This window comes from Cetorhinus maximus, chromosome 29 (genome assembly GCF_964194155.1).
Source record: "Cetorhinus maximus chromosome 29, sCetMax3.hap1.1, whole genome shotgun sequence".
NCBI lineage: Eukaryota > Metazoa > Chordata > Chondrichthyes > Lamniformes > Cetorhinidae > Cetorhinus > Cetorhinus maximus.
The window spans coordinates 3993224-4013816 of NC_135907.1; the positions used below are offsets into that span (position 1 = coordinate 3993224).

A 20593-nucleotide genomic window follows, 5' to 3' on the forward strand; every position below is an offset into this window, starting at 1 on the left:
AGGAGCAGATCCCGGGAAAGCCCGGAAGACAGCAGCCCCCAAATTTAGTGACCCCTCTCTGGGGCGCCTGCTGGACACAGTGGAAGGCACCGCGATGTCCTCTACCCCCCACACTCCGGCCACAGGAGGTCCGCCAATGTCACCAATCCGGCCTGGGAGGCAGTGGCAGTGGTGGTCAGTGTCACCGGAGCACAGAGGAGGTCAGCCACCCAGTGCAAGAAGAGGATGAATAGTCTCATCTGTTCCGCCAGGGTAAATCAACCACCTCATCACTCTCACCTCACACACTCCCAAACCCATCACACATCCACAGGGATCTCACACCTCAAGGGACAACACCACTAACTCTCACACACACCCTCACATCTCCATCAGGCTCACAATCTGGTGGCCACTGCACGGACACGTGTCCGCAGCAGGAGGAGGCAGGTTCAGCCGAGCTTCCCCGTCCATATTGACCTCCCTGACCCCCTCCTTCCCACCCCCAGGTTCCGTGTTTGCCTCCATGTCCCCACAAACCATCCTTGCCGCCCCTTCTACTGTTACCAACACACCCTCACCCTCCCACTCTAACAGCCTTCCCTCTGCCCCCCCTCTCACACTCACCTTTCCCTCCTACCATACCCACCCTCAATTCACTTCCCAGGACACAGTCATTGATTCCACAGACCCCTCTCTTGTGCTTTCACCGGGACATACCCCACCCAACTCCCTCCTCCACCCTTAATCCCTCCTCCCCCTGCACACCGTCCCCTCTCTGAACTCCCTCCACACCCCCCCAGACACTTCCCATCTCCAAACTCCCTCCTCCCCCTGGACAGGTTCTCCCCTCCAAACTCCCTCCCTTACACCTACTTCCGCACTTGCAGCATTCTCCCCCATTACACCCTCCTCCCTCACTTCACCCTCCTCCCAACACCTTAAGTCCCCCCTCTCCCAACTTCAACCCCCCCATCCCCCAACACCTTCGTCCCCCCACTCCTAACCTCATTCCCCCAACACCTTCGTCCCCCCACTCCCCAACCTCACCTCCCCCACCACTCCATCCTGCCCGGTACACCTTCCTCTCCCGCTCACACTTAGCCCTTCCCCTCCCCCCGCCCTCCGCCGACCATCCGTAACAGCCAATGGGCCAAGGCCGTGATGTTCTGAAGCAGGCCCGAAGCATCAAGGAGAGGCCTCCCACATCCGGAGAGCTGCTTTGCGGCAGAGCCACGCGCGTGAGGACCCACCCCGCACACGGTGCACGTGCCCCTCCAGGGGTCCGCTAGCTGCAGGGCCCCAGCCTCTTCACCTCCTCAGGCGACCGCAATCTGAGCAAGGCCCTAAAGGTAAGTCCTGGCTTCGTGCTTGTCCAGACCTGTTCCGCACGGGCATGTTTTCCCACTGGCCTAGCGGTAAACCAGGCCTGAGGGGACGATTCCGGCCGGGCCTCACTTTTGAATCCCGATAGCAATTGGGATGCAAATTGTGTTCACGTTAGCCTCCAACGAGATTCGCGTTCCGCCATCACGGACACCATCACATGACCCCGCTGTGGCGTAAAACCCATTTCTGCTCCTCGTGCCGAATTCTACCCCTCCCCCACTCATCACGATGCCCGCAGCCAACAGGACCGGACAATTCCGCCCATACGGTACAAAGGCAAGGAAGTTACGACGAACCTTTATAAAACTTTGGTTGGGCCTCAACTAGATTATTGTGTCCGATTTCAGGCTCCGTGCTCAAGGAAAGATGTAAATGCTTTGGAGAGGGCGCAGAAAAAATTTACAAGAATGGCTCCAGGGATGAGGGACTTCAGTTACGTAGATAGATTGGGGAAACCGGGGCTGTTCTCCTTAGAGAAAAGGAGGTTGAGAGGAGATTTGATAGAGGCGTTCAGAATCGTGAGGGATCTGGACAGAACGGATAGAGAGAAACTGTTCCTATAGGCGAAAGGATCGAGAACGAGGGGGCCCTGATTTAAGGTGACTGGCAAAAGAACCAAAAGCCACATGAGGAAAAAACCTTTTTACACCACAAGTGGTAATCATCTGGAATTCACCGTCTGAGAGTGTGGTGGAGGCAGATTCAACTGTGGCTTTCAAAAGGGAATTGGATAAGTGTCTGAAAAGGAAAAGAGTTGCATGGTTACAGGGAAAAGGGCAGGCGATGGGGAGAGGCTGAATGGCTTTTGTGAAGAGCTGGCAAGGAAATGATGAGCTGAGCGGCCCCCTTCATTACTGCCACCATTCCCCGCTGCTCCTGACATAAGAACATAAGGACTAGGAGCAGGAGTAGGCCATTCAGCCCCTCGAGCCTGCCCCGCCATTCATTACAATCATGGCTGATCTCACTTCAACCTGAACAGGGGATGTACCAGACACAACTGAATTGTAAAGTACTGACCTTGTCTCTTTGTGGGCTGGATCGCACATATCCTGTGAGGGTGCTCTGATCTTGGGAAGAGAATCTGCTATCCAGCTAGAGGAAAGACAACAGGGTTTTATACCTCACTATCACCATTGGCCGGCCTGATTGGCTTACTGGCGCTATTGATTTTTTTTTTACCTGTTTCTAAGCCAATCTGATTTTTCTGAGCTTTAGTTTCAGCCCAGCTAATGAAGAATAACCATCCTGAAAATCCTGCCACCTTCCGAAGAATAACTAGGAATAGACTAAATATCTTGAGGTCAGATAGAAATGGGACAGGCAGTCAGCAGCACCTAGAGGACAGTGCAAGAGGTTCTTGCCTATGTACAGGACAGGGGTGTGGATACCTGCCTCATCAGCCTGGATCAGGAGAAGGCCTTTGACAGAATATCGCACACCTACATGGTGGATGTGCTCTCCAAAATGGGGTTTGGGGAGGGAATTCGCAATTGGATCCAACTGCTCTACACTAACATCAGTAGCGCAGTTTCAATCAATGGGTGGGAATCAGATAGCTTTCCTATTAAATCTGGAGTCAGGCAGGGCTGTCCTCTCTCCCCTGTCCTGTTTGTGTGTTGCATAGAACCCTTTGCTGAGTCCATCAGGAAGGATCCGGGCATAAGAGGAGTGACAATCCCAGGCAGTGGAGGCACTCAGGTCAAAGCCTCCCTGTACATGGATGATGTCGCCGTCTTCTGCTCGGATCCGCTGTCGGTGCGCAGACTGATCCACATCTGCGACCAGTTCGAACTGGCCGCGGGAGCCAAGGTAAATCGTGGGAAGAGCGAGGCCATGTTCTTTGGGAACTGGGCTGACCGATCCTTTATCCCCTTCACCGTCAGGGCTGACGGCCTGAAGGTGCTGGGGATATGGTTCGGAGGGACCGGGGCATGCGTTAGAAACTGGAAGGAGTGAGTGTCTATGGTGAAAAGGAAACTGGGCATGTGGGAGCGATGCTCCCTCTCCATTGCGGGTAAGAACCTGGTCATTAGGTGTGAGGCACTCTCGCTGTTGCTGTACGTGGCGCAGGTCTGGCCCATTCCACACTCCTGCGTGGTGGTGATCACCCGAGCCATCTTCCGCTTTATCTGGAGGTCGAAAATGGATCGTGTTCACAGGGACGCGATGTACAAGCCTCTAGATAAAGGGGGAAAAAACGTGCCCAACATCGCCCTCATACTGATGGCCACCTTTGGGTGCGGCTGCATCAAGCTGTGCGTAGACCCTCAGTACGCAGACACCAAGTGTCTCTACGTGCTGAGGTTTTACCTGTCCCCGGTGTTGAGAAGGATGGGTCTGGCCACGCTGCCGCGGAACGCTCCAAGTAGTTGGACCGTGCCGTACCACCTGTCCCTGGTGGAAAAATTTATGCAGAAAAACACCTTTGACCACAAGTCCATCAGGCAGTGGTCGGCACGTAACGTCCTAGAGACCCTGAGGGAAAAGGAGAGGGTGGATCCTGTGGGATGGTTCCCCGAGCAGACTGTCAAAGTCATTTGGCAGAATGCCTCATCGCCAGAAGTTTCCAACAAGCACCAAGATGTAGCTTGGCTGGTGGTGAGAAAGGCCCTCCCCGTCAGATCCTTCCTACAGGCCAGGAGTCTCACCCCCTCTGCACGTTGCCCTCGAGGTGGCTGTGGTGGGGAAGAGACCGTTGTTCACCTCCTTGTGGATCGTGCCTTTGCAAAGAAGGTCTGGAGAGAGATGCAGTGGTTTCTGTCGAGGTTCATCCCGAGCAGTTCTGTGACACAGGACTCTGTGCTCTACGGGCTGTTCCCAGGGACACACACCGAGACAAACATCAACTGCAGCTGGAGGATCATCAACTCGGTGAAAGATGCTCTTTGGTCTGCCCGAAACTTGTTGGTCTTACAGCGCAAAGAGTTGTCCCCGACCGAGTGTTGCAGACTGGCACATTCCAAGGTCCAGAACTACGTGCTGAGGGACGCACTAAAGCTTGGGGCAGCCGCCACAAAGGCGCAATGGGGAAAGGTCGCTGTCTAAGACCTTTCAGCCACAGTGCACCGAGGGGCTGGGAACTGTATAGACCCCTCGGGCTGTATGGCTCAGAATAAATGTATGCAGTGAACACTAATTGTATTATAATTGTATTGAAGCACCTCAGAGTGCAACATGATGTATGTTGATAACTCCAATCCCATTGTCTGACTGTCTGTAATGACCATATTGAAATGATTGTAATATTCATTGATTGTATTGATGCACCTTGTGATCCATGTGTAAAAGTTGAATCTGATTGTACTTTTTGTGATGGCCATTTAGAAATGTTTTGGAATGTTCTTCCAGATATTTTATGAATAAAGTATATTTTTCGAAAAAGGAAAAAAAAATTCTCTTCCATGTCTCTTTTGATTGACCAAGTGGTTTAAATTAGGAGATGTTATTACAGCTGAAGAGTACATTTAAGAAATTCACTTTAAAAATATTTAACATCCAAATTAATGAATTAAATAGAATAGAGATGGCTGGGCAGGTGATGTGTCGCAGCTGTAGTATGTGGGAGCTGCTGGTCACTGGTGCGGTCCACAGTGACCACATCTGCAGCAAGTGTTGGCCGCTTGAGAAACTTCGGCTCAGAGTTAACAAGCTGGAGTCCGAGCTGCAGACACTGCGACACATCAGGGAGGGGGAGGGTTACCTGGACACTGTGTTTCAGGAGACAGTCACGCCCCTTAGATTAATTACATCAAATTTGAACTGTGGTCAGGGACAGGATAGTGTGACTGCAAGTGAGGCAGGTTTGGGGATCCAAATTTTAGCTTTGGAGGAGTCTCAGCCAGTGCCCTTGTCCAATAGGTACGAGGTTCCTGCTCCCGGTGTGGACTAGAGCACAGACTGCAGGGAGGATGAGCAAACTGACTGCAGCACCGTGGTACAGAGCGCCATTCAAGTGTGGGGGCGAAAAGATAAATGAAGTAGTAATCGGGGGTAGCATAGTTAGGCTCAGAGATGCTGTTCTCTGCAGCAAAGACAGAGAGTTCCGAAGGCTGTGTTGCCTACTTGGTGCCAAGGTTAAGGACATCTCTTCTGGGCTGGAGAAGAACTTGGAGTGGGAGGGGAAGGATCTAGTTGTCGTGGTCCATGTCGGTGCCAACGGCATAGGTAGGACTAGAAAAGAGGTTCTGCTGAGGGACTACGAGCAGCTCGGGATTAAATTAAAAAGCAGAACCACAAAGGTAATAATCTCCGGATTACTACCTGAGCCACTTGCAAATGGGTGTAGAGTAAATAAGATTAGAGAGGTAAATTCGTGGCTCAAAGATTGGTGTGGGAGAAATGGGTTCTGATTAATGGGGGCACTGGGACCAGTACTGGGGAAGGAGAGCGCTGTTCCATTGGGATGGGCTTCATTTGAACCATGTAGTGTCCTGGTGAATCATATAACTAGGGTTGTGGATAGGGCTTTAAACTAATTATTGGGGGTGGAGGGCTCAATTGAAGGGAAGTTTAAAAAATCAAAAAGAAATGAGATAGCAGGGGTGCAGGGTAGTGAAGGGGCAAACGATAAAGTGTGACAGGAAGGGGCAGAGAATATAAGCAGAAGAGTGCAGGAGAAATTAGAACCAGAATGAGTAACAATGGTAAAAAGTCAAAGCTTATGGTTCTTTATCTAAATGCACACAGCATTTGTAACAAGATAGATGAGTTGACGGCACAAATAGAAATCAATGAATATGACTTGATAGCTATTACAGAGACGTGGTTGCAGGGTGACCAAGACTGGGAACTCAATAGTCAAGGGTATTCAACCTTCCGGAAAAATAGTCAAAAAGGAAATGGAAGTGGGGTAGCTTTGTTGATAAAGGAAGGTATCAGTGCGGTGGTGGGTAGTGAAATAGGTGCAATAGATTGTGCTGTAGACTCAGTTTGGGTGGAAATAAGAAATAGCAGGGAGAAGAAGTCATGGGTAGGAGTCATTGCCCCCGAAGAGTTGCCTCACCACAGGACAAAGTATAAATCAGGAAATAATTTAGGCATGTAGGGTGCTACAATTGTCATGGATGATTTTAATCTGCATATTGACTGGACAAATCAGATTGGCAGGGGTAACATGGAAGACGAATTTGTAGAGTGCATCAGGGATTGTTTCCCAAGAGCCGGGAACAGGCTATTTTAGATCTGCTAATGTGTAATGATGTGGGTTTAATAAGGGATATCGTAGTTAAGAATCCTCTGGGGATAGCGATCACAACATGGTAGAATTTCAAATTCAGTTTGAGGGTGAGCAACTCGGGTCTCAAACAGTGTCTTCAACTTAAATAAGGGCAATTACAGAGGTATGCAGAAAGAGTTGTCTAAAGCGGGCTGGGGAAATAGACTAAGGGGAAGGTCAGTGGATAAGCAGTGGCAGATATTTAAGCAGATATTTCATAACGCTCAGCAAAAATTTATCTTGGTCAAAAAGAAGGACTCGATGAGAAGGATAGCTGCCCGTGGTTAACAAAGGTGATCAAGGAGAGTATCCAATCAAAAACTAAGGCATACAAAGCAGTGAAAACTAGTGATAGGCCAGAGGATTGGGAATTTTTTTTAGGAACCAGCATTGGATGACTGAAAAGCTAATAAAGAGGGAGAAAACTGATTATGAAAGTAAGTTGGCAAGAAATATAAAAACAAACAGTGAGAGCTTCTACGGGTATATAAAAAGAGAGTAGCTAAAGTGAGTGTGGGACCCTTGGAGGATGCAACTGGAGAATTGATAACGGGGAACAAGGAAATGGCAGATAATTTAAACCAATATTTTGCATCAGTCTTCACGGCGGAGGACAGTATAAACATCCCAAAGATTTCAGATAAGCAAGGAGCTAATGGGAGGAAAAACCTTGTAACAGTCTCTATCACAAGGGACAAAGTATTTGACAAACTAATGGGACTAAAGGCAGACAAATCGCCAGGACCTGATGGCCTGCATCCAAGGGTTTTAAAGGAAGTGGCTGCAGAGATAGTGGAGGCATTGGCCGAAATATCCCAGAACCCACTGGATTCCGGGAGGGTCCCAGCGGATTGGAAAACTGCTAATGTGACACCCCTGTTCAAGAAAGGAGGGAGACAAAAAGCAGGAAACTATAGACCAGTCAGCCTAAAGATCTGTCATTGGGAAAGTGCTAGAGTCCATTATTAAGCAAGAAATAGCAGGACATTTAGAAAAGTTTAACACAATCAAACAGAGTCAACATGGTTTTGTGAAAGGGAAATCATGTTTGATAAGTTTGCTAGAGTTCTTTGAGGATATAACAGGCAGAGTTGATAAAGGGGAACTGATAGATGTCGTGTATTTGGATTTCCAGAAGGCATTCGATAAGGTGCCACATAAAAGGCACAAGATAGGAGCTCACGATATTGAGGTAATGTATTAACATGGATTGAGGATTGTTTAACACACAGAAGACAGAGAGTTGGGATTAATGGGTCTTTTTCAGGTTGGAAAGATGTAACTAATGGAGTGCCACAAGGATCAGTCCTAGGGCACATCAGTCCTGACGACACAACAATAGGTGGGAGGGCATGTTGTGATGAGGACATGAGGAATCTGCAAGGGGATATAGACAGGTTGAGTGGGTGGGCAAATACTTAGCAGAGGGAGTTTAATGTAGGAAAGTGTGAGGTCATGCACTTTGGTAGGAAAAATCAAAAGGCAGACTATTATTTAAATGGAGAGAGACTCCAGAATAGCGCAGCACAGAGGGATCTGGGTGTTCTTGTGCATGAAACACAAAAAGTTAGTATGCAGGTGCAGCAAGTAAATAAGAATGGAATTTTGGCCTGTATTGCTAGGGGGTTGGAGTTTAAAAATAAGGAAGTCTTGTTACAGCTGTACAGGGTGTTGGTGAGGCTGCACCTGGAGTACTGGGTACAGTTTTGGTCCCTGTATTTAAGAAAGGATATGCTGGCATTGGATGCAGTTCAAAAGAGATTCACTAGGCTGATTCCTGGGATGAAGGGATTGACTTATCAAGAACGGCTAAACAGGTTAGGCCTTTATTCATTGGAGTTTAGAAGAATGAGGGGTGAAACGTACAAGATTCTGAGGGGGCTTGACAGGGTAGATGTTAAGAAGATGTTCCCACTAGTGGGGGAATCTTGAACCAGGGAACATAGTTACAGAATAAGGGGACTCTCATTTAAAGCTGAGATGTGAAGGAATTTCTTCTCTCAGAGGGTAGTGAATGTCTGGACTTCTCTACCCCAGAGAATTGTAGAGGCTAGATCACTGAAAGTATTTAAAGAGGAGGTAGATAGATTTTTGAAATGTCGGGGAGTTGAGGGCTATGAGGAGCTGGCACGAAAGAGGAGCTGAGGCCTGGGCAGATCAGCCATGATCTTATTGAATATTTATATGGACTTCCAAAAGGCAGTGCCACACAACAGACTTGTGAGGAAAGTTATAGATCATGGAATAAAAAAACAGTAGCAACATGGATACAAAATTAGCTGAGGGATGGAAAACAGAGAGTAATGGTTAAAGGGTATTTTTTGGACTGAAAGAAGGTTTGTAGTGGAGTTCCCCAGGGGTCGGTATTGGGACTCTTGCTTTTCCTGATATATATTAATGATGTAGAGCTTGGTGTGCAGGGGACAATTTCAAAGTTTGTGGGTGACACAAAACTTGGGAGAATTGTAAACTGTGAGGAGGATGGTGTAGAACTTCAAAAGGACATCGACACATTGGTGGAGTGGGCAGATAGCTGGCAGATGAAGTTCAATGCGGAGAAGTGTGAGGTGATACACTTTGATACAAAGAACACAGAGAGACAGTATAAAATAAAGGGTACTATTCTAAAGGGCATGCAGGAGCAGAGAGACCTGCCTGGGTGTATATGTACAGAAGTCATTAAAGGTGGATAAAGAGAGCTGTTTCTAAATCATACAATATTCTAGGGTTCATTAATAGGGGATAGAGTACAAGAGCAGGGAGGTTATGCTGAATTTATATAAGACACTGGTTAGACCTCAGCTGGAGTATTGTGTACAGTTCTGGGTGCCACATTATAGGAAGGATGTGAACGCTTTGGAGAGAGTGCAGAAGAGGTTTACGAGAATGGTTCCAGGGATGAAACACTTCAGTTATGAGGAAAGATTGGAGACGTTGAGACTGTTTTCCTTGAAGAGAAGGCTGAGAGGAGACTTTTTCAAAATCATGAGGGGTCTGGACAGAGTAGATAGAGAGAAACTACTCCCGCTCGTAAATGGATTGAGAACCAGGAGAGCAGAACCAGTTTTAAAATGTTTTGCAAAAGAAACAAAAGCGAGGTGAGAAAAAACTTTTTCACACAGCGAGTAGTTGGAATGCACTGCCTGGAAATGTGGAGGAGACGGGTTCAATTGAGGGATCCAGGAGGGCATGGGATGATTATTTAAACAGAAACAATGTGCAGGGTTACAGGGAAAAGGCAGGAGATTGGCACTAAGTTAAAATGCTCAGAGAGCTGATGCAGACACGATGGGCCGAATGGCCTCCTTCTACACCATAACAATTCTGTGACTCTGTGATGAGGCTCTGAATTTGATATTCCCACTAAAGGAGAGTCTGCAGATATGGGGAAATAGTTTAAAGAGTCATTTTCTATATTAGTAACTGAAAATCATTTCCATTACGCATATAAACTGGGGTGACTAACAAAGCAGCAAACAGGTGGCTTGCATCTGGAGTGGTTCCCTGGAGTTGCTCCACCTCGACCAATGCTGAGTTTGCATTAGTGGGGCAGCAGTAGCGACATTTTTGGTTATATAGTGAATGGTAATAACACTCACGGAGGAGCTAGCTGTAGGCTATAACAGCTTATGAATGGGAGCTTTCATGTCTCCCTATTGTTTAAATAGGACTTGTGTACTTAACATGGTGCAGTGGGCAGCGTCCTTACCTCTGAGCCAGAAGCTCCAGATTCGATTCCCACCCCAGGACCTAATGGCCAAGGAAGGTGCGTTCATAACGCGGCCAAACAGGTTTGAGTACCAACCCGCAAACTCTTCCAACACACGCCAACGGCAGAGGGTGACAGCGGGAGAGATTCCTGGTCAGCCATGTGATGGGAAGAACATTGGAGCCTCGACCATCGCTATCCACAGCTCCAGGCTACAACATGAATGGACAAGTACATGTTGCCACAGCAACTCGGACTCCTTGAGTGAACTTTAACACACCACCACCACTTAACACGCAAATACTGACCTTGGGAGCAGACTGCAGATATCCGGTGTAAGAGCATGAGTCGTCTTTTGAGTAGCTTCCGCCTGCCTGGGAAAAAACAGCACCAGGTCTATACAATGAACAGGATCGAGTATACTTATCTGTCAAACTTAAGAATGGCGGTGTTGTTACATGGAGGCCTTTCAACTTATCACCAACCAGGAATAGCGGGATGTGTGCCTTCATCTGATAAGTCACCCCAACAGCAGCTATTATAATACTGATACACAATTTCTCACTCTTTAGACTCTGTACCAGACAGTGTTAACACCTGGGACTCGATAGCACAGCCGTGGCTCTATTTGTAGCACCCTCCTCTGGGTTAGGATGTTGTGGGTTCCAGCCAGAGACTAGAACCCATAATCAAGGCCGACACTCTGGTGTGGTACTGAGGGAACTGAAACTCTATCTCTTCAATACAGAGGCAACCATCAATTGCTGGAGATGGAGAATTTGCAACTTCCCTGTTGTGTTCACAGTGTAGCCAGCCATGTTCAATTTACAGCTCTCCAGCTGCATCCTGTTCTTATGCCTAATATCTTAAACTGCTTCAAATCCTTTTGTCTAATTCTGAAAATTTGTTCTTGTGAAGATTGGAGTGGTGCTGATGTAAATATGGACCAACGGTGAAGAGCCTCCACAGCCAATTGATTAGCAGTTCTCATGCCTTCCCATTGGTTCAAAAGTAGGAATATAGGAACAAGAGGAGACCATTCAGCCCGTCAAGACTGTTCTGCCATTCAAATCGATCATAGATCTGAATCTTAACTCCACATTGGATCATTTACCCTTAATGCCCTTGACCAACAAAAATCTACCCATCTCAGTTTGGAGATTCTCAATTGACTCCTCGCCTCAATTGTGTTCCTGGGGCACAGATTTCCTCTACACTTTGTATGAAGAAGTGTTTCCTCACATCACCCCACCCCGAGCAGCCTCACTCAAACCGGACTCACATTCTTTGGAATGAAATTACTGACCTTGTCATTTTTAGGGGAGGATCGAAGATATCCTGTGTAGGTCTTCGATTCCTCCTTTAAGGAAAATTTTCCACCAATCTAAAGGAAAGAGTGTCAGGGTTACACAATAAAATTCCAGAATCTCAACCCTACCTTTCTCCAGCTTCACCACCTCTAGCTTTTAAAACCCAAGCTTTATGTTGACTGATGACATTTTCTTGGCTGACCTCATCCTTGTTTGTTCCCTCAAAGACACTTCCTCCTAAAGCTAGGATTCTCAATTTATATAAACGGTGATAGCGGTTTAGTTTTGTCCATCAAACTGAGAGATAAGTGGCAATTTTGCGATGGAGCGGGTCCAGTACGCAGCGTGGCCCACACAGAGCGACCGTTCGAAATCTCAGGAGGCAGAGCTGGATCCTGCTTGTTTCACTAGGAAATGGTTTGGGACCTAATGTTGAGAGTCGTAATGTATCCAATTTTAACCTCGCACTGATACTAAAGGAGAGCCGAGGAATATTCCGTGGTCGATGTCATGTACATGGACTTCCAAAGATGAAGTGCCGCATAATAGAGCTGTTAGCAAGATTTGAGGTTCATGGGATTAATGGAGCAGGGACACTGTCGATATGAGTTTGGTTGAGGAACAGACAGCCAGAGGGTAGTGTTGATCGGCTGTCTCCCTGAATGGAGGGAGGTGTACAGCGGTGTTTCCCAGAGTCTGTATTAGAACATTGATATGTATCAATGACCTGGAATTGGGTGCGGAGGGCACAATTTCAAAGTTTCAGGTGGCATAAAGCATGGAAATATAGTGCACAGCGAGGAGGATGTTAAGGCGCTGCTGGTGAAATGGGCAGAAGAAACTCAACGCAGAGAATTGAGGAAGTGATTCATTTTGGAAGGAACAATTCTAAAGGGGGTGCAGGAACAGAGAGACCCGAGGGTTCACAAACACAAACGTTTGAATCTCTGGGACAAGTTGAGAAGGCTGTGAGAAAGGAATATCGGGTCATAGGAACATGGACGACATTTATCCCCCTGAGCAGGTTCCCGCATTCAATAAGATCATGGCCTTTCTGTGACCGAACTCCATATGCCCACCTTAGCCCCATATCTCTTAATACCTTTGGAGAACAAAAATTTATCAATAACAGGTTTAAAATTAACAGTTCATTTTGCATCAATTGCCATTTGTGGAATACAGCTCCAAAAAACAACCAACCTTTGCATGCAGAGGTGATTTCTAATTTCATTCCTGAAAGGAATTTTTAGCACCAACATTTTGACATTAAGCCCTGAGTTCGAACTTGATAATGGAATATTTCCATAGAATTACAAACTGTAACAAGGCTGCTCTCGCTCCTATAACCCCATTCCACACCCCCCCAACTATTTTTTAGATTTTCCTTTGTAAATATCTATCCCATTCCCTTTTAAATCATGACTTAGTCTCAGGCTCAATGGTCAATTGTGGTGAAGTATCCCATGGTCTAATAGCTCTCTATTCCAGAACCACCTTCTTCCGTTCCCACTTGGTTCTCAGTGCAACCTTGCATTGGAGTGCAGCTTCAACAAAGTGCTAAGAGTTTGGTGAGTTGAGGGAGTTCAGTGAGAAGGGGATGGAGGTATTCCTTTGCTTTTTCTAACTTTTTCACCCTGTAGGATTTGGTTCTTGCTCTACTACAGGCGAAGAAGCCAGCTGTTTGGTGAATATCTGTTATATATCTGGTGAGTGGTTAAGGTCTATTATATTCCAAAGATTTAAAATAGTACGGGAATTTGTGGTAAGATTAATAAAGTACTTAAAAGAAAATAAATAATTAAACAAAGTTATTAAGTAATTAACTAAAACACAAGAATGGCAGGACAGATGCTATGTGGTGGCTGCGCCATGTAGGAACTCCTGGATACCCAGCGTTATCCAGAGCAAACATGTCTGCAGTGAGTCTCTGCAGCTTGAGGAACTTCCGCTCAGGGTCACTGAGCTGGAGGCTGAGCTGGTCACACCTGTCAGGGTAGGAGCTTCTGATCTGGAAGGTGATTGGGGGCAGGCGGATGAGACTGCAGCAGAGGACAGGAGTGCAGGAGTGTCAGCCTCTGCAATTGTCCAACAGGTCCAAGGTTCTTTCAGCTTGTTTGGATGAGAGTGGGGGCTGCAGGGTGGATGAGCTGACTGACCATGGCACCATGGTACAGGAAGCCATTTAAATGTGGGGAGCAAAAGGGAATGTAGTGGTAGTAGGGGCCAGTTTAGTGAGGAGAGTTGACACTGTAAAAGAGCAAGAGTCCAAGTGGCTACGTTGCCTGCCTAGTGCCAAGGTTCAGAGTATTTGCTCAGAGCTGGAGAGGAACTTTCAATGGGAGGGGGAGAATCCAGTTGTCGAGGTCCAAGTTGGTACCAATAACATCGACAGGATGAAGAAAGAGGTTCAGCATAGTCAGTATGAGGATCTAGGCACCAAATTAAGAAGCAGAACCTCAAAGGTCATAATCTCTGGATTATTACCTGAGCCACATGCAAATTGGCATAGGACAAATCAGATTAGAGAAATGAATGACAGGTGTGGGAGAAGTGGGTTCTGGTTCATGGGGCACTGGCACCAGTACTGGTGAAAGTGGGGGCTGTACCATTGGGACAGTCTACACCTGAACCATGCTAGGCTGGTATTCTAGCAAGCTGCATAATTAGTGAAGTAGAGAGGGTTTTAAACTAAATAGTAGGGGCAAGGGATCAACTTTGGGAAGATGTGGTAAACCAAAGAGAAGAGACAAGACAAGAGAGAAAGGTACTAATATGGGAAATGATAAACAGGCTGTGACAGGAAGGGACAGAGAGTAAAGATCTATGAGTAAATCAGCAGATAAAGCTGGACCTTACAAAAATAATAAAAGGACAAAACTAAAGGCTCTATATATGAATGCACTTAGCATTTGGAACAAAACAGATGAACTGATAGTGCAAATAGAAATAAATAAGTGTAATCTGATAGCCATTACAGAGGCATGGCTACAGGATGACATAGATTGGGACCTGAATATCGAAGGGTGTATAACATTTAGGGAGGACAGGGAGTTAGGAAAAGGTGGAGGGGTGGCTCTGTTATTTAATGATGGTATTAGCACAATAGAGGGGGATGACCTAAGTTCAGGAAACCAGGATGTAGAAGTGGTTTGGGTTGAGATGAGAAATGTTAAAAGCAAGAAGTCACTTGTGGGAATAGTGCACAGGCCCCCTAATTGTAACTACATGGTAGGACAGACCTAATGGGAGCTTGTCATAAAGGTACAGCAATAATCATGGGAGATTTTAATCTACATATAGACTGGAAAAATCAGATGGGCAAAGGTAGCGTAGATGAGGAGTTCACAGAATATTTTCGGAGTAGTTTCTTAGAACAGCACGTTCTGGAGCCAACCAGAGAGCAGGCTATACTAGACCTGGTATTGAGCAACAAGATAGGATTAATTGATAACCTCTTAGTGAAGGCTTCCCAAGGTAGCAGCTATCATAATATTAAATTTTACATTCAGTTTGAGGGAGAATTGAGTGGGTCCAAGACTAGTATTTTAAACTTAAATAAGGGCAAATATGAGGGCATGAAAACAGAGCTAGCTAAAGTGAGCTGGCAAGTGAGGTTAAGGGATAGGTCAATATAGATGCAGTGACAGACATTTAAAAGGATATTTCAGAATACGCAAAATAGATACATTCCAATGAGAAAGAAAAATTCCAAGGAGAGGCCCCACCATTCACAGTTAACTAAAAAAGTTAAAGACAATATCAAACTTAAAGAAAAAGCATATAATTATGCAAAGACAGTGGCATGTCAGAAGATTGGACAGAATATAAAGGACAGCAAAGAATGACAAAATGATTAAGGAGAGAAAAATTAAGAGTACAAGAGGAAGCTGGCTGAAAATATATAGATGGATAGTGAGAGTTTCTATAGATATTTAAAAAAGAATAGTGTTAACAAAGTGAGCGTTGGTCCTATAGAAAGTGAGTCTGGGGAATAATGGAAAGTAGGGAGATGGCAGATTAATTAAACAGGTATTTTGCTTCGGTCTTCACTATAGAAAATACAAGTAACATCCCGGGAATAGCTGTAAATCAGGAAATGGAAGGGAGGAACTCGGGAAAATTACAATCACCAGGGAAGTGGTATTGAGCAAATTGTTGAGGCTGCGGGCTGACAAATCCCCAGGTCCAGATGGATTTCACCTTAAGGTCTTGAAAGAAGTGGCTAGTGAGATAGTTGACGTGTTGGTTTTAATTTTCCAAAATTCCCTATATTCAGAGATGGTTCCATTAGATTGGAAAATAGCAAATGTAACTCCTCTATTCAAAAAGGGAGGGAGACAGAAAGCAGGAAACTATAGGCCAGTTAGCTTAACATCTGTCATAGGGAAAATGTTAGAAGCTATTATTAAAGATTTTATAGCAGGGCACTTAGAAAAAATCAAGGCAATCAGGCAGAGTCAACATGGTTCTGTAAAAAGGAAATCATGTTTAACTAATTTACTGAAGCACTTTGAAGGAGTTACAAATGCTGTGGATAAAGGGGAACTGGTGGATGTACTGTACTTAGATTTCCAGAAGGCATTTGATAAGGTGCCCCAAGGCGTGAAAAATAAAAACTCATGGTATAGGGGGTAACATAACATGGATAGAAGATTGGCTGGCTAACAGGAAACAGAGAGTTGACATAAATGGGTCTTTTTCAGGTTGGCAGGATGTAACGAGTGGTGTGCCACAGGGATCAGTGCTGGGACCTCAACTGTTTACAATTTACTTAAATGACTTGTGAAGGTACCAAAGGTATGGTTGCTAAATGTGTTGATGACGCAAAGATAGATAGGGAAGTAAATTGTGAGGAGAACATAAGGATGCTGCAAAAGGACATGATAGGTTAAGTGAGTGGGCAAAGATCTGGCAACTGGAGTATAATGCAGGCAAATGTGAAATTGTCCATTTTGGCAGGAAGAATAAAAAAGCATATTATCTAAATGGTGAGAGACTGCAGAGCTCTGAGATTCAGAGGGATCTGGGTGTCCTAGTGCATGAATACAAAAGGCTAGTATGCAGGTACAGCAAGTAATTAGGGAAACTAATAGAATATTATAATTTATTGTGAGGGAATTGAATACAAAAGTAGGGAGGTTATGCTTCAGTTGTACAGGGCACTCATGGGACCACATCTGGAGTACTGTGTACAGAATTGGTCTCCTTACTTAAGGAAGGATGTAAGTGCGTTGGAAGCAGTTCAGAGAAGGTTTACCAGACTAATATGTGGAATGGGTGGGTTGTCTTATGAGGAAAGGTTGGACAGACTAGGCTGTATCCGCTAGAGTTTAGAAGAGTGAGAAGCGGCTTGTTAGAAACCTTTAAGATTCTGAGGGGTGTTGACAGGGTGGATGTGGAGAGGATGTTTCCTCTTGTGGGAGAATTTAGAACTAGGGGTCACGGTTTAAAAATAAGAGGTCACTCATTTAAGACAGAGATGAGGAAAAAATTTTTCTCTCAGAGGGTCGTGAGTCTTTGGTTGGTTAAAATTGCCAAAACCACAAGTTCATCAGGAAGCCAACTTCCACATTTGAGCATATTGGACTGCACATGGCCTCCATTGGAACAGTTCTTCAACACCATTTTAAATTTAACATCGCATCCACGAATTTCCTGAACCTCCTGCCAGTGCAAACAAGGCGAGAATATAATGGTTAAAAGCAAAAAAACTGCGGATGCTGGAAATCCAAAACAAAAATAAAAATGCCTGGAAAAACTCAGCGGGTCTGACAGCATCTGCGGAGAGGAACATAGTTAACGTTTCGAGTCTGAATGACCCTTCAACAGAACTAAGTAAAAATAGAAAAGAGGTGAAATATAAGCTGGTTTAAGGCGGGGAGGGGGGTGGGTGGGACAGGTAGAGCTGGATAGAGGGCCAGTGATAGGTGGAGATTGCCAGAAGAATGTCGATTGAGGAGGGCTGTTTAAAACTCATATAAATATTACAATAAATAGAATATTATCAGCTACTTTATTACCTATGAGTGGGAACTAGTTTGTTCACAGGGCTTTTGCTGAGAGTTTACCTTCTACGCTCTGGCAAGTTTTCTGAATCAAATCAGGATGGGTAGAACATTCGTTGCCTTACATTGAATCCCGGACAAGGGTCAATATGATTGGTACCAGCGGCAGCCGGCTGCTGTTCAGGCCCGCAGCTGGTTGGCAGAGAAGGGAGCAGCCGAGATGGCAGTGCCATTCAGGGGGTACTCCCTCCGATGCAGGCTCTACTGGCAGATGCTGAGCTTCCTTGAACAACAGCGACTCAGGAGGCTCAGGTTGTCAGGTCAGGTGGAAACAGATATCCACAGCCTTCAAGAAGATGACCTGCTTCCAGCTAGACCTCATGGCCATGCGTTACTGGTGGCTGGTCCACGTGACCATGGCCTTTGACGCTTTTGCTTCCTGACATATCTGGGATCTCACAGATGGCGTTCCACAAATGCGCAAGGGCAAGGGACTGATGGCTTGTTTGCCAGGACCTACCAGAAGTTGCCCTGCGATGAGGCCAGAAAGAACGAGTGGCTGTTTGAGCTTCCCTCGCACGGATGCACGGCATCATCGACTGTACACTTGTGACAATCATGAGCAACTGACATAATGTGCACAAGATGTGGATGAATGTCCAGCTGGTCTTACCTTCCCTGACCTGGTTGGGTCATTAAGTCGTTTCCTAGCCTGAATCCAGGAGCGTGGCACAATGCTCCTTGCTGCTGACCTCCTGGACCACCTCCGCCATGTCTTCTTTATGGCAGCAGCAGGTTTCTGCCTCTCATTGCTGGGGGAAGAGAATCCCTCTCAACTCCTCACAGTCCCCAGCGGCACATCAAGGCATTGAAACGGGCACAGCCTCCTGAGTCCTTGGTTATAACTTGTCTGCTCCTGCTTCCAACTCCAATCTTCACCAAATTCCCTCTTTGGATTGGCCCATTAAGTGCCGGAGTTGAGATTGTGGCGTTTGGATCCACGCCACACCCGGTGTCACACAATCGACACCAAAAATAAAACAACAGCAAGGTGGCAGGCAGACACACTGAGCATACCTCCGGGCTCCCCAGCCAATAGCATATCCTCCCCCATCCCCCCACTCCCCAAAACAAAATCTCTGAATTCATAACAGGGCCGAAAGGGGGGAATTTTAACGGCCAAGATCAGATGGGTTGGCGATGGGTGAGAGACTTAAAGTTAAGGATACTCTGATCGCGTCAGCAACCTGACACAATCTTGTCCGAATGCCTGAAAATCAATCACTCGCCAAAGTCAGGGGTTTAAGTATTGCGAGTGGGCAGGTCATTATTGATACAATTAGATGTGAATTGGGAGTTTTTAAATGGCCGGTAGCTCTCCAGTCCCAGTAGCGCCACCAGGAGCAGTGGCCACTCCTGGGACTGCAGCGAGCCCACGAGGGAAGTGTGCTGCAATGCTGCCAGACTGCGAGGTAAGTACACAGTTTTGCCGGTGCCTTCGAGACTGGCCGGGGTTTGAGGGTGGACAAGGCAGGGGGGTAGGGGAAATGTGGGGGGGGTGAGGTATAACCTGGGGAGCCCTCCAATTGGCACAGGGTGACTCAAAGAACAGGCAGCACCCCTCCTTGCCCAGCCACCAGTCTGCCAGGTTTTTCTGGCTGGGCTGACACTTGGCGCCAGCCTTTCCCCCTCCCCCCCGCCGCAAGGTAAAATCCCAGTGGCTGCAGGAGGGGGCCCTTAAGTGACATTAACTGGCCATTTAAGGGCTCAATTGGCTCAAGGACTCAAGTGGTGTCCCAACACTGTTATTATCTAACAGGTTCTGTTGATGGATGATAAATACCCAGTAGTTTATGGTAATAAGGTTAACGGGTGTTGGGTATTGATTAGTCAATTATACTCAAATGTGTATATAAAGAAGATTCAGCCAGCACTGGGTGAGATTGTGTTAGAGTGGAGATGAAAGCTCTGCTATAAACAGTCTCCACCAAAAGCATCCTAGGCTCAGTGTCTTCTTCTCAACCAGGCTTAGGAGTTTATCTAAAAAACACATCTCCCACCACTGGTAAAACTGCAGTGGGGCAGGGGGCAGACAGGTAGATGCCGGGAATGGCACCGTTTCTGTGCTGCCCTATTTTAAGTGCTCCCCCAAACCCCCCCCACCCCCATCCCGTACCAGTGGCGGGGGAGTCTGTAAAATCCCAGCCACTTGGAGTCTTTATAAACAGCAAGGATACTCGTACATCAGTGTGCAACTTATACACAACCACAAGAAGAGGTTGATTCAGGTTTGCACTGGATTCCCTGGAAGCTGCTATCTTGCTTTCACACTGAGACAGTTCAAAATTCCAGACCGTTTCATTCCAGGAAGAGGACTTGAGGCCAGCTTGTTAGAGACAAGGGACACCACCTTCCAACTTGTGAGGGACCACACCAATGAGGCGCAGGAGGCGAGAACCACATGACCAACAGCTGTATCAGTGAATGTTGAAGATATACTTCAGGTGCACGGATAGGTCCGGAGTCCTTTCGTGTTCACCAGCAGAATGATAGCCGTGAACTGCATTCTACACAATATTACAGAGCAGAGAGCATTTTAGATGCAGGAGGACAAAGTGGCCTATCGCTCATCTTCAGATGAGGTGAACGCTGAAGGAAGAGGAGCAGGGGGAGGGTGAAGATCAGGCCATAGACATTGCTGACCAGGATTCCAGTGAAGCCCTAACGATGTAACAATTCAGCTCGAGTAGAACACAGAAAATGATATCCTGAGGTCCCCTCCTCCAACCAGAGCCGACCCCAACATCTCCCACCCCTTCACACTAAACGCTCCTTCAACCCCCATTATACATCACCCAATGGGTCCCCGTGTGTACTGACATTCATCATGAAAGGGAGAGTCGGCACTTGGGATGCAATAATGGGGAAAATATGGGGGTGCTGCTGATCAATACATTTTGATGTGGCATGATTAAACAAAGGA

The 20593-nt window shown here is 46.5% G+C and overlaps 1 protein-coding gene across 1 annotated transcript in view; it reads right to left on the reverse strand.

The window, feature by feature from the left end:
* Window positions 1-20593, reverse strand: part of LOC144669321 (uncharacterized) — a 140331-nt gene that overhangs the window by 19782 nt on the left and 99956 nt on the right. Inside the window, exons 12-14 of the mRNA XM_078531681.1 lie at window positions 11602-11679; window positions 10604-10669; window positions 2389-2463 (exon numbers count right to left, since the gene is read on the reverse strand). Coding sequence (XP_078387807.1) covers window positions 2389-2463; window positions 10604-10669; window positions 11602-11679 — 219 coding nt within the window. The remainder of the gene's footprint in view (window positions 1-2388; window positions 2464-10603; window positions 10670-11601; window positions 11680-20593) is intronic.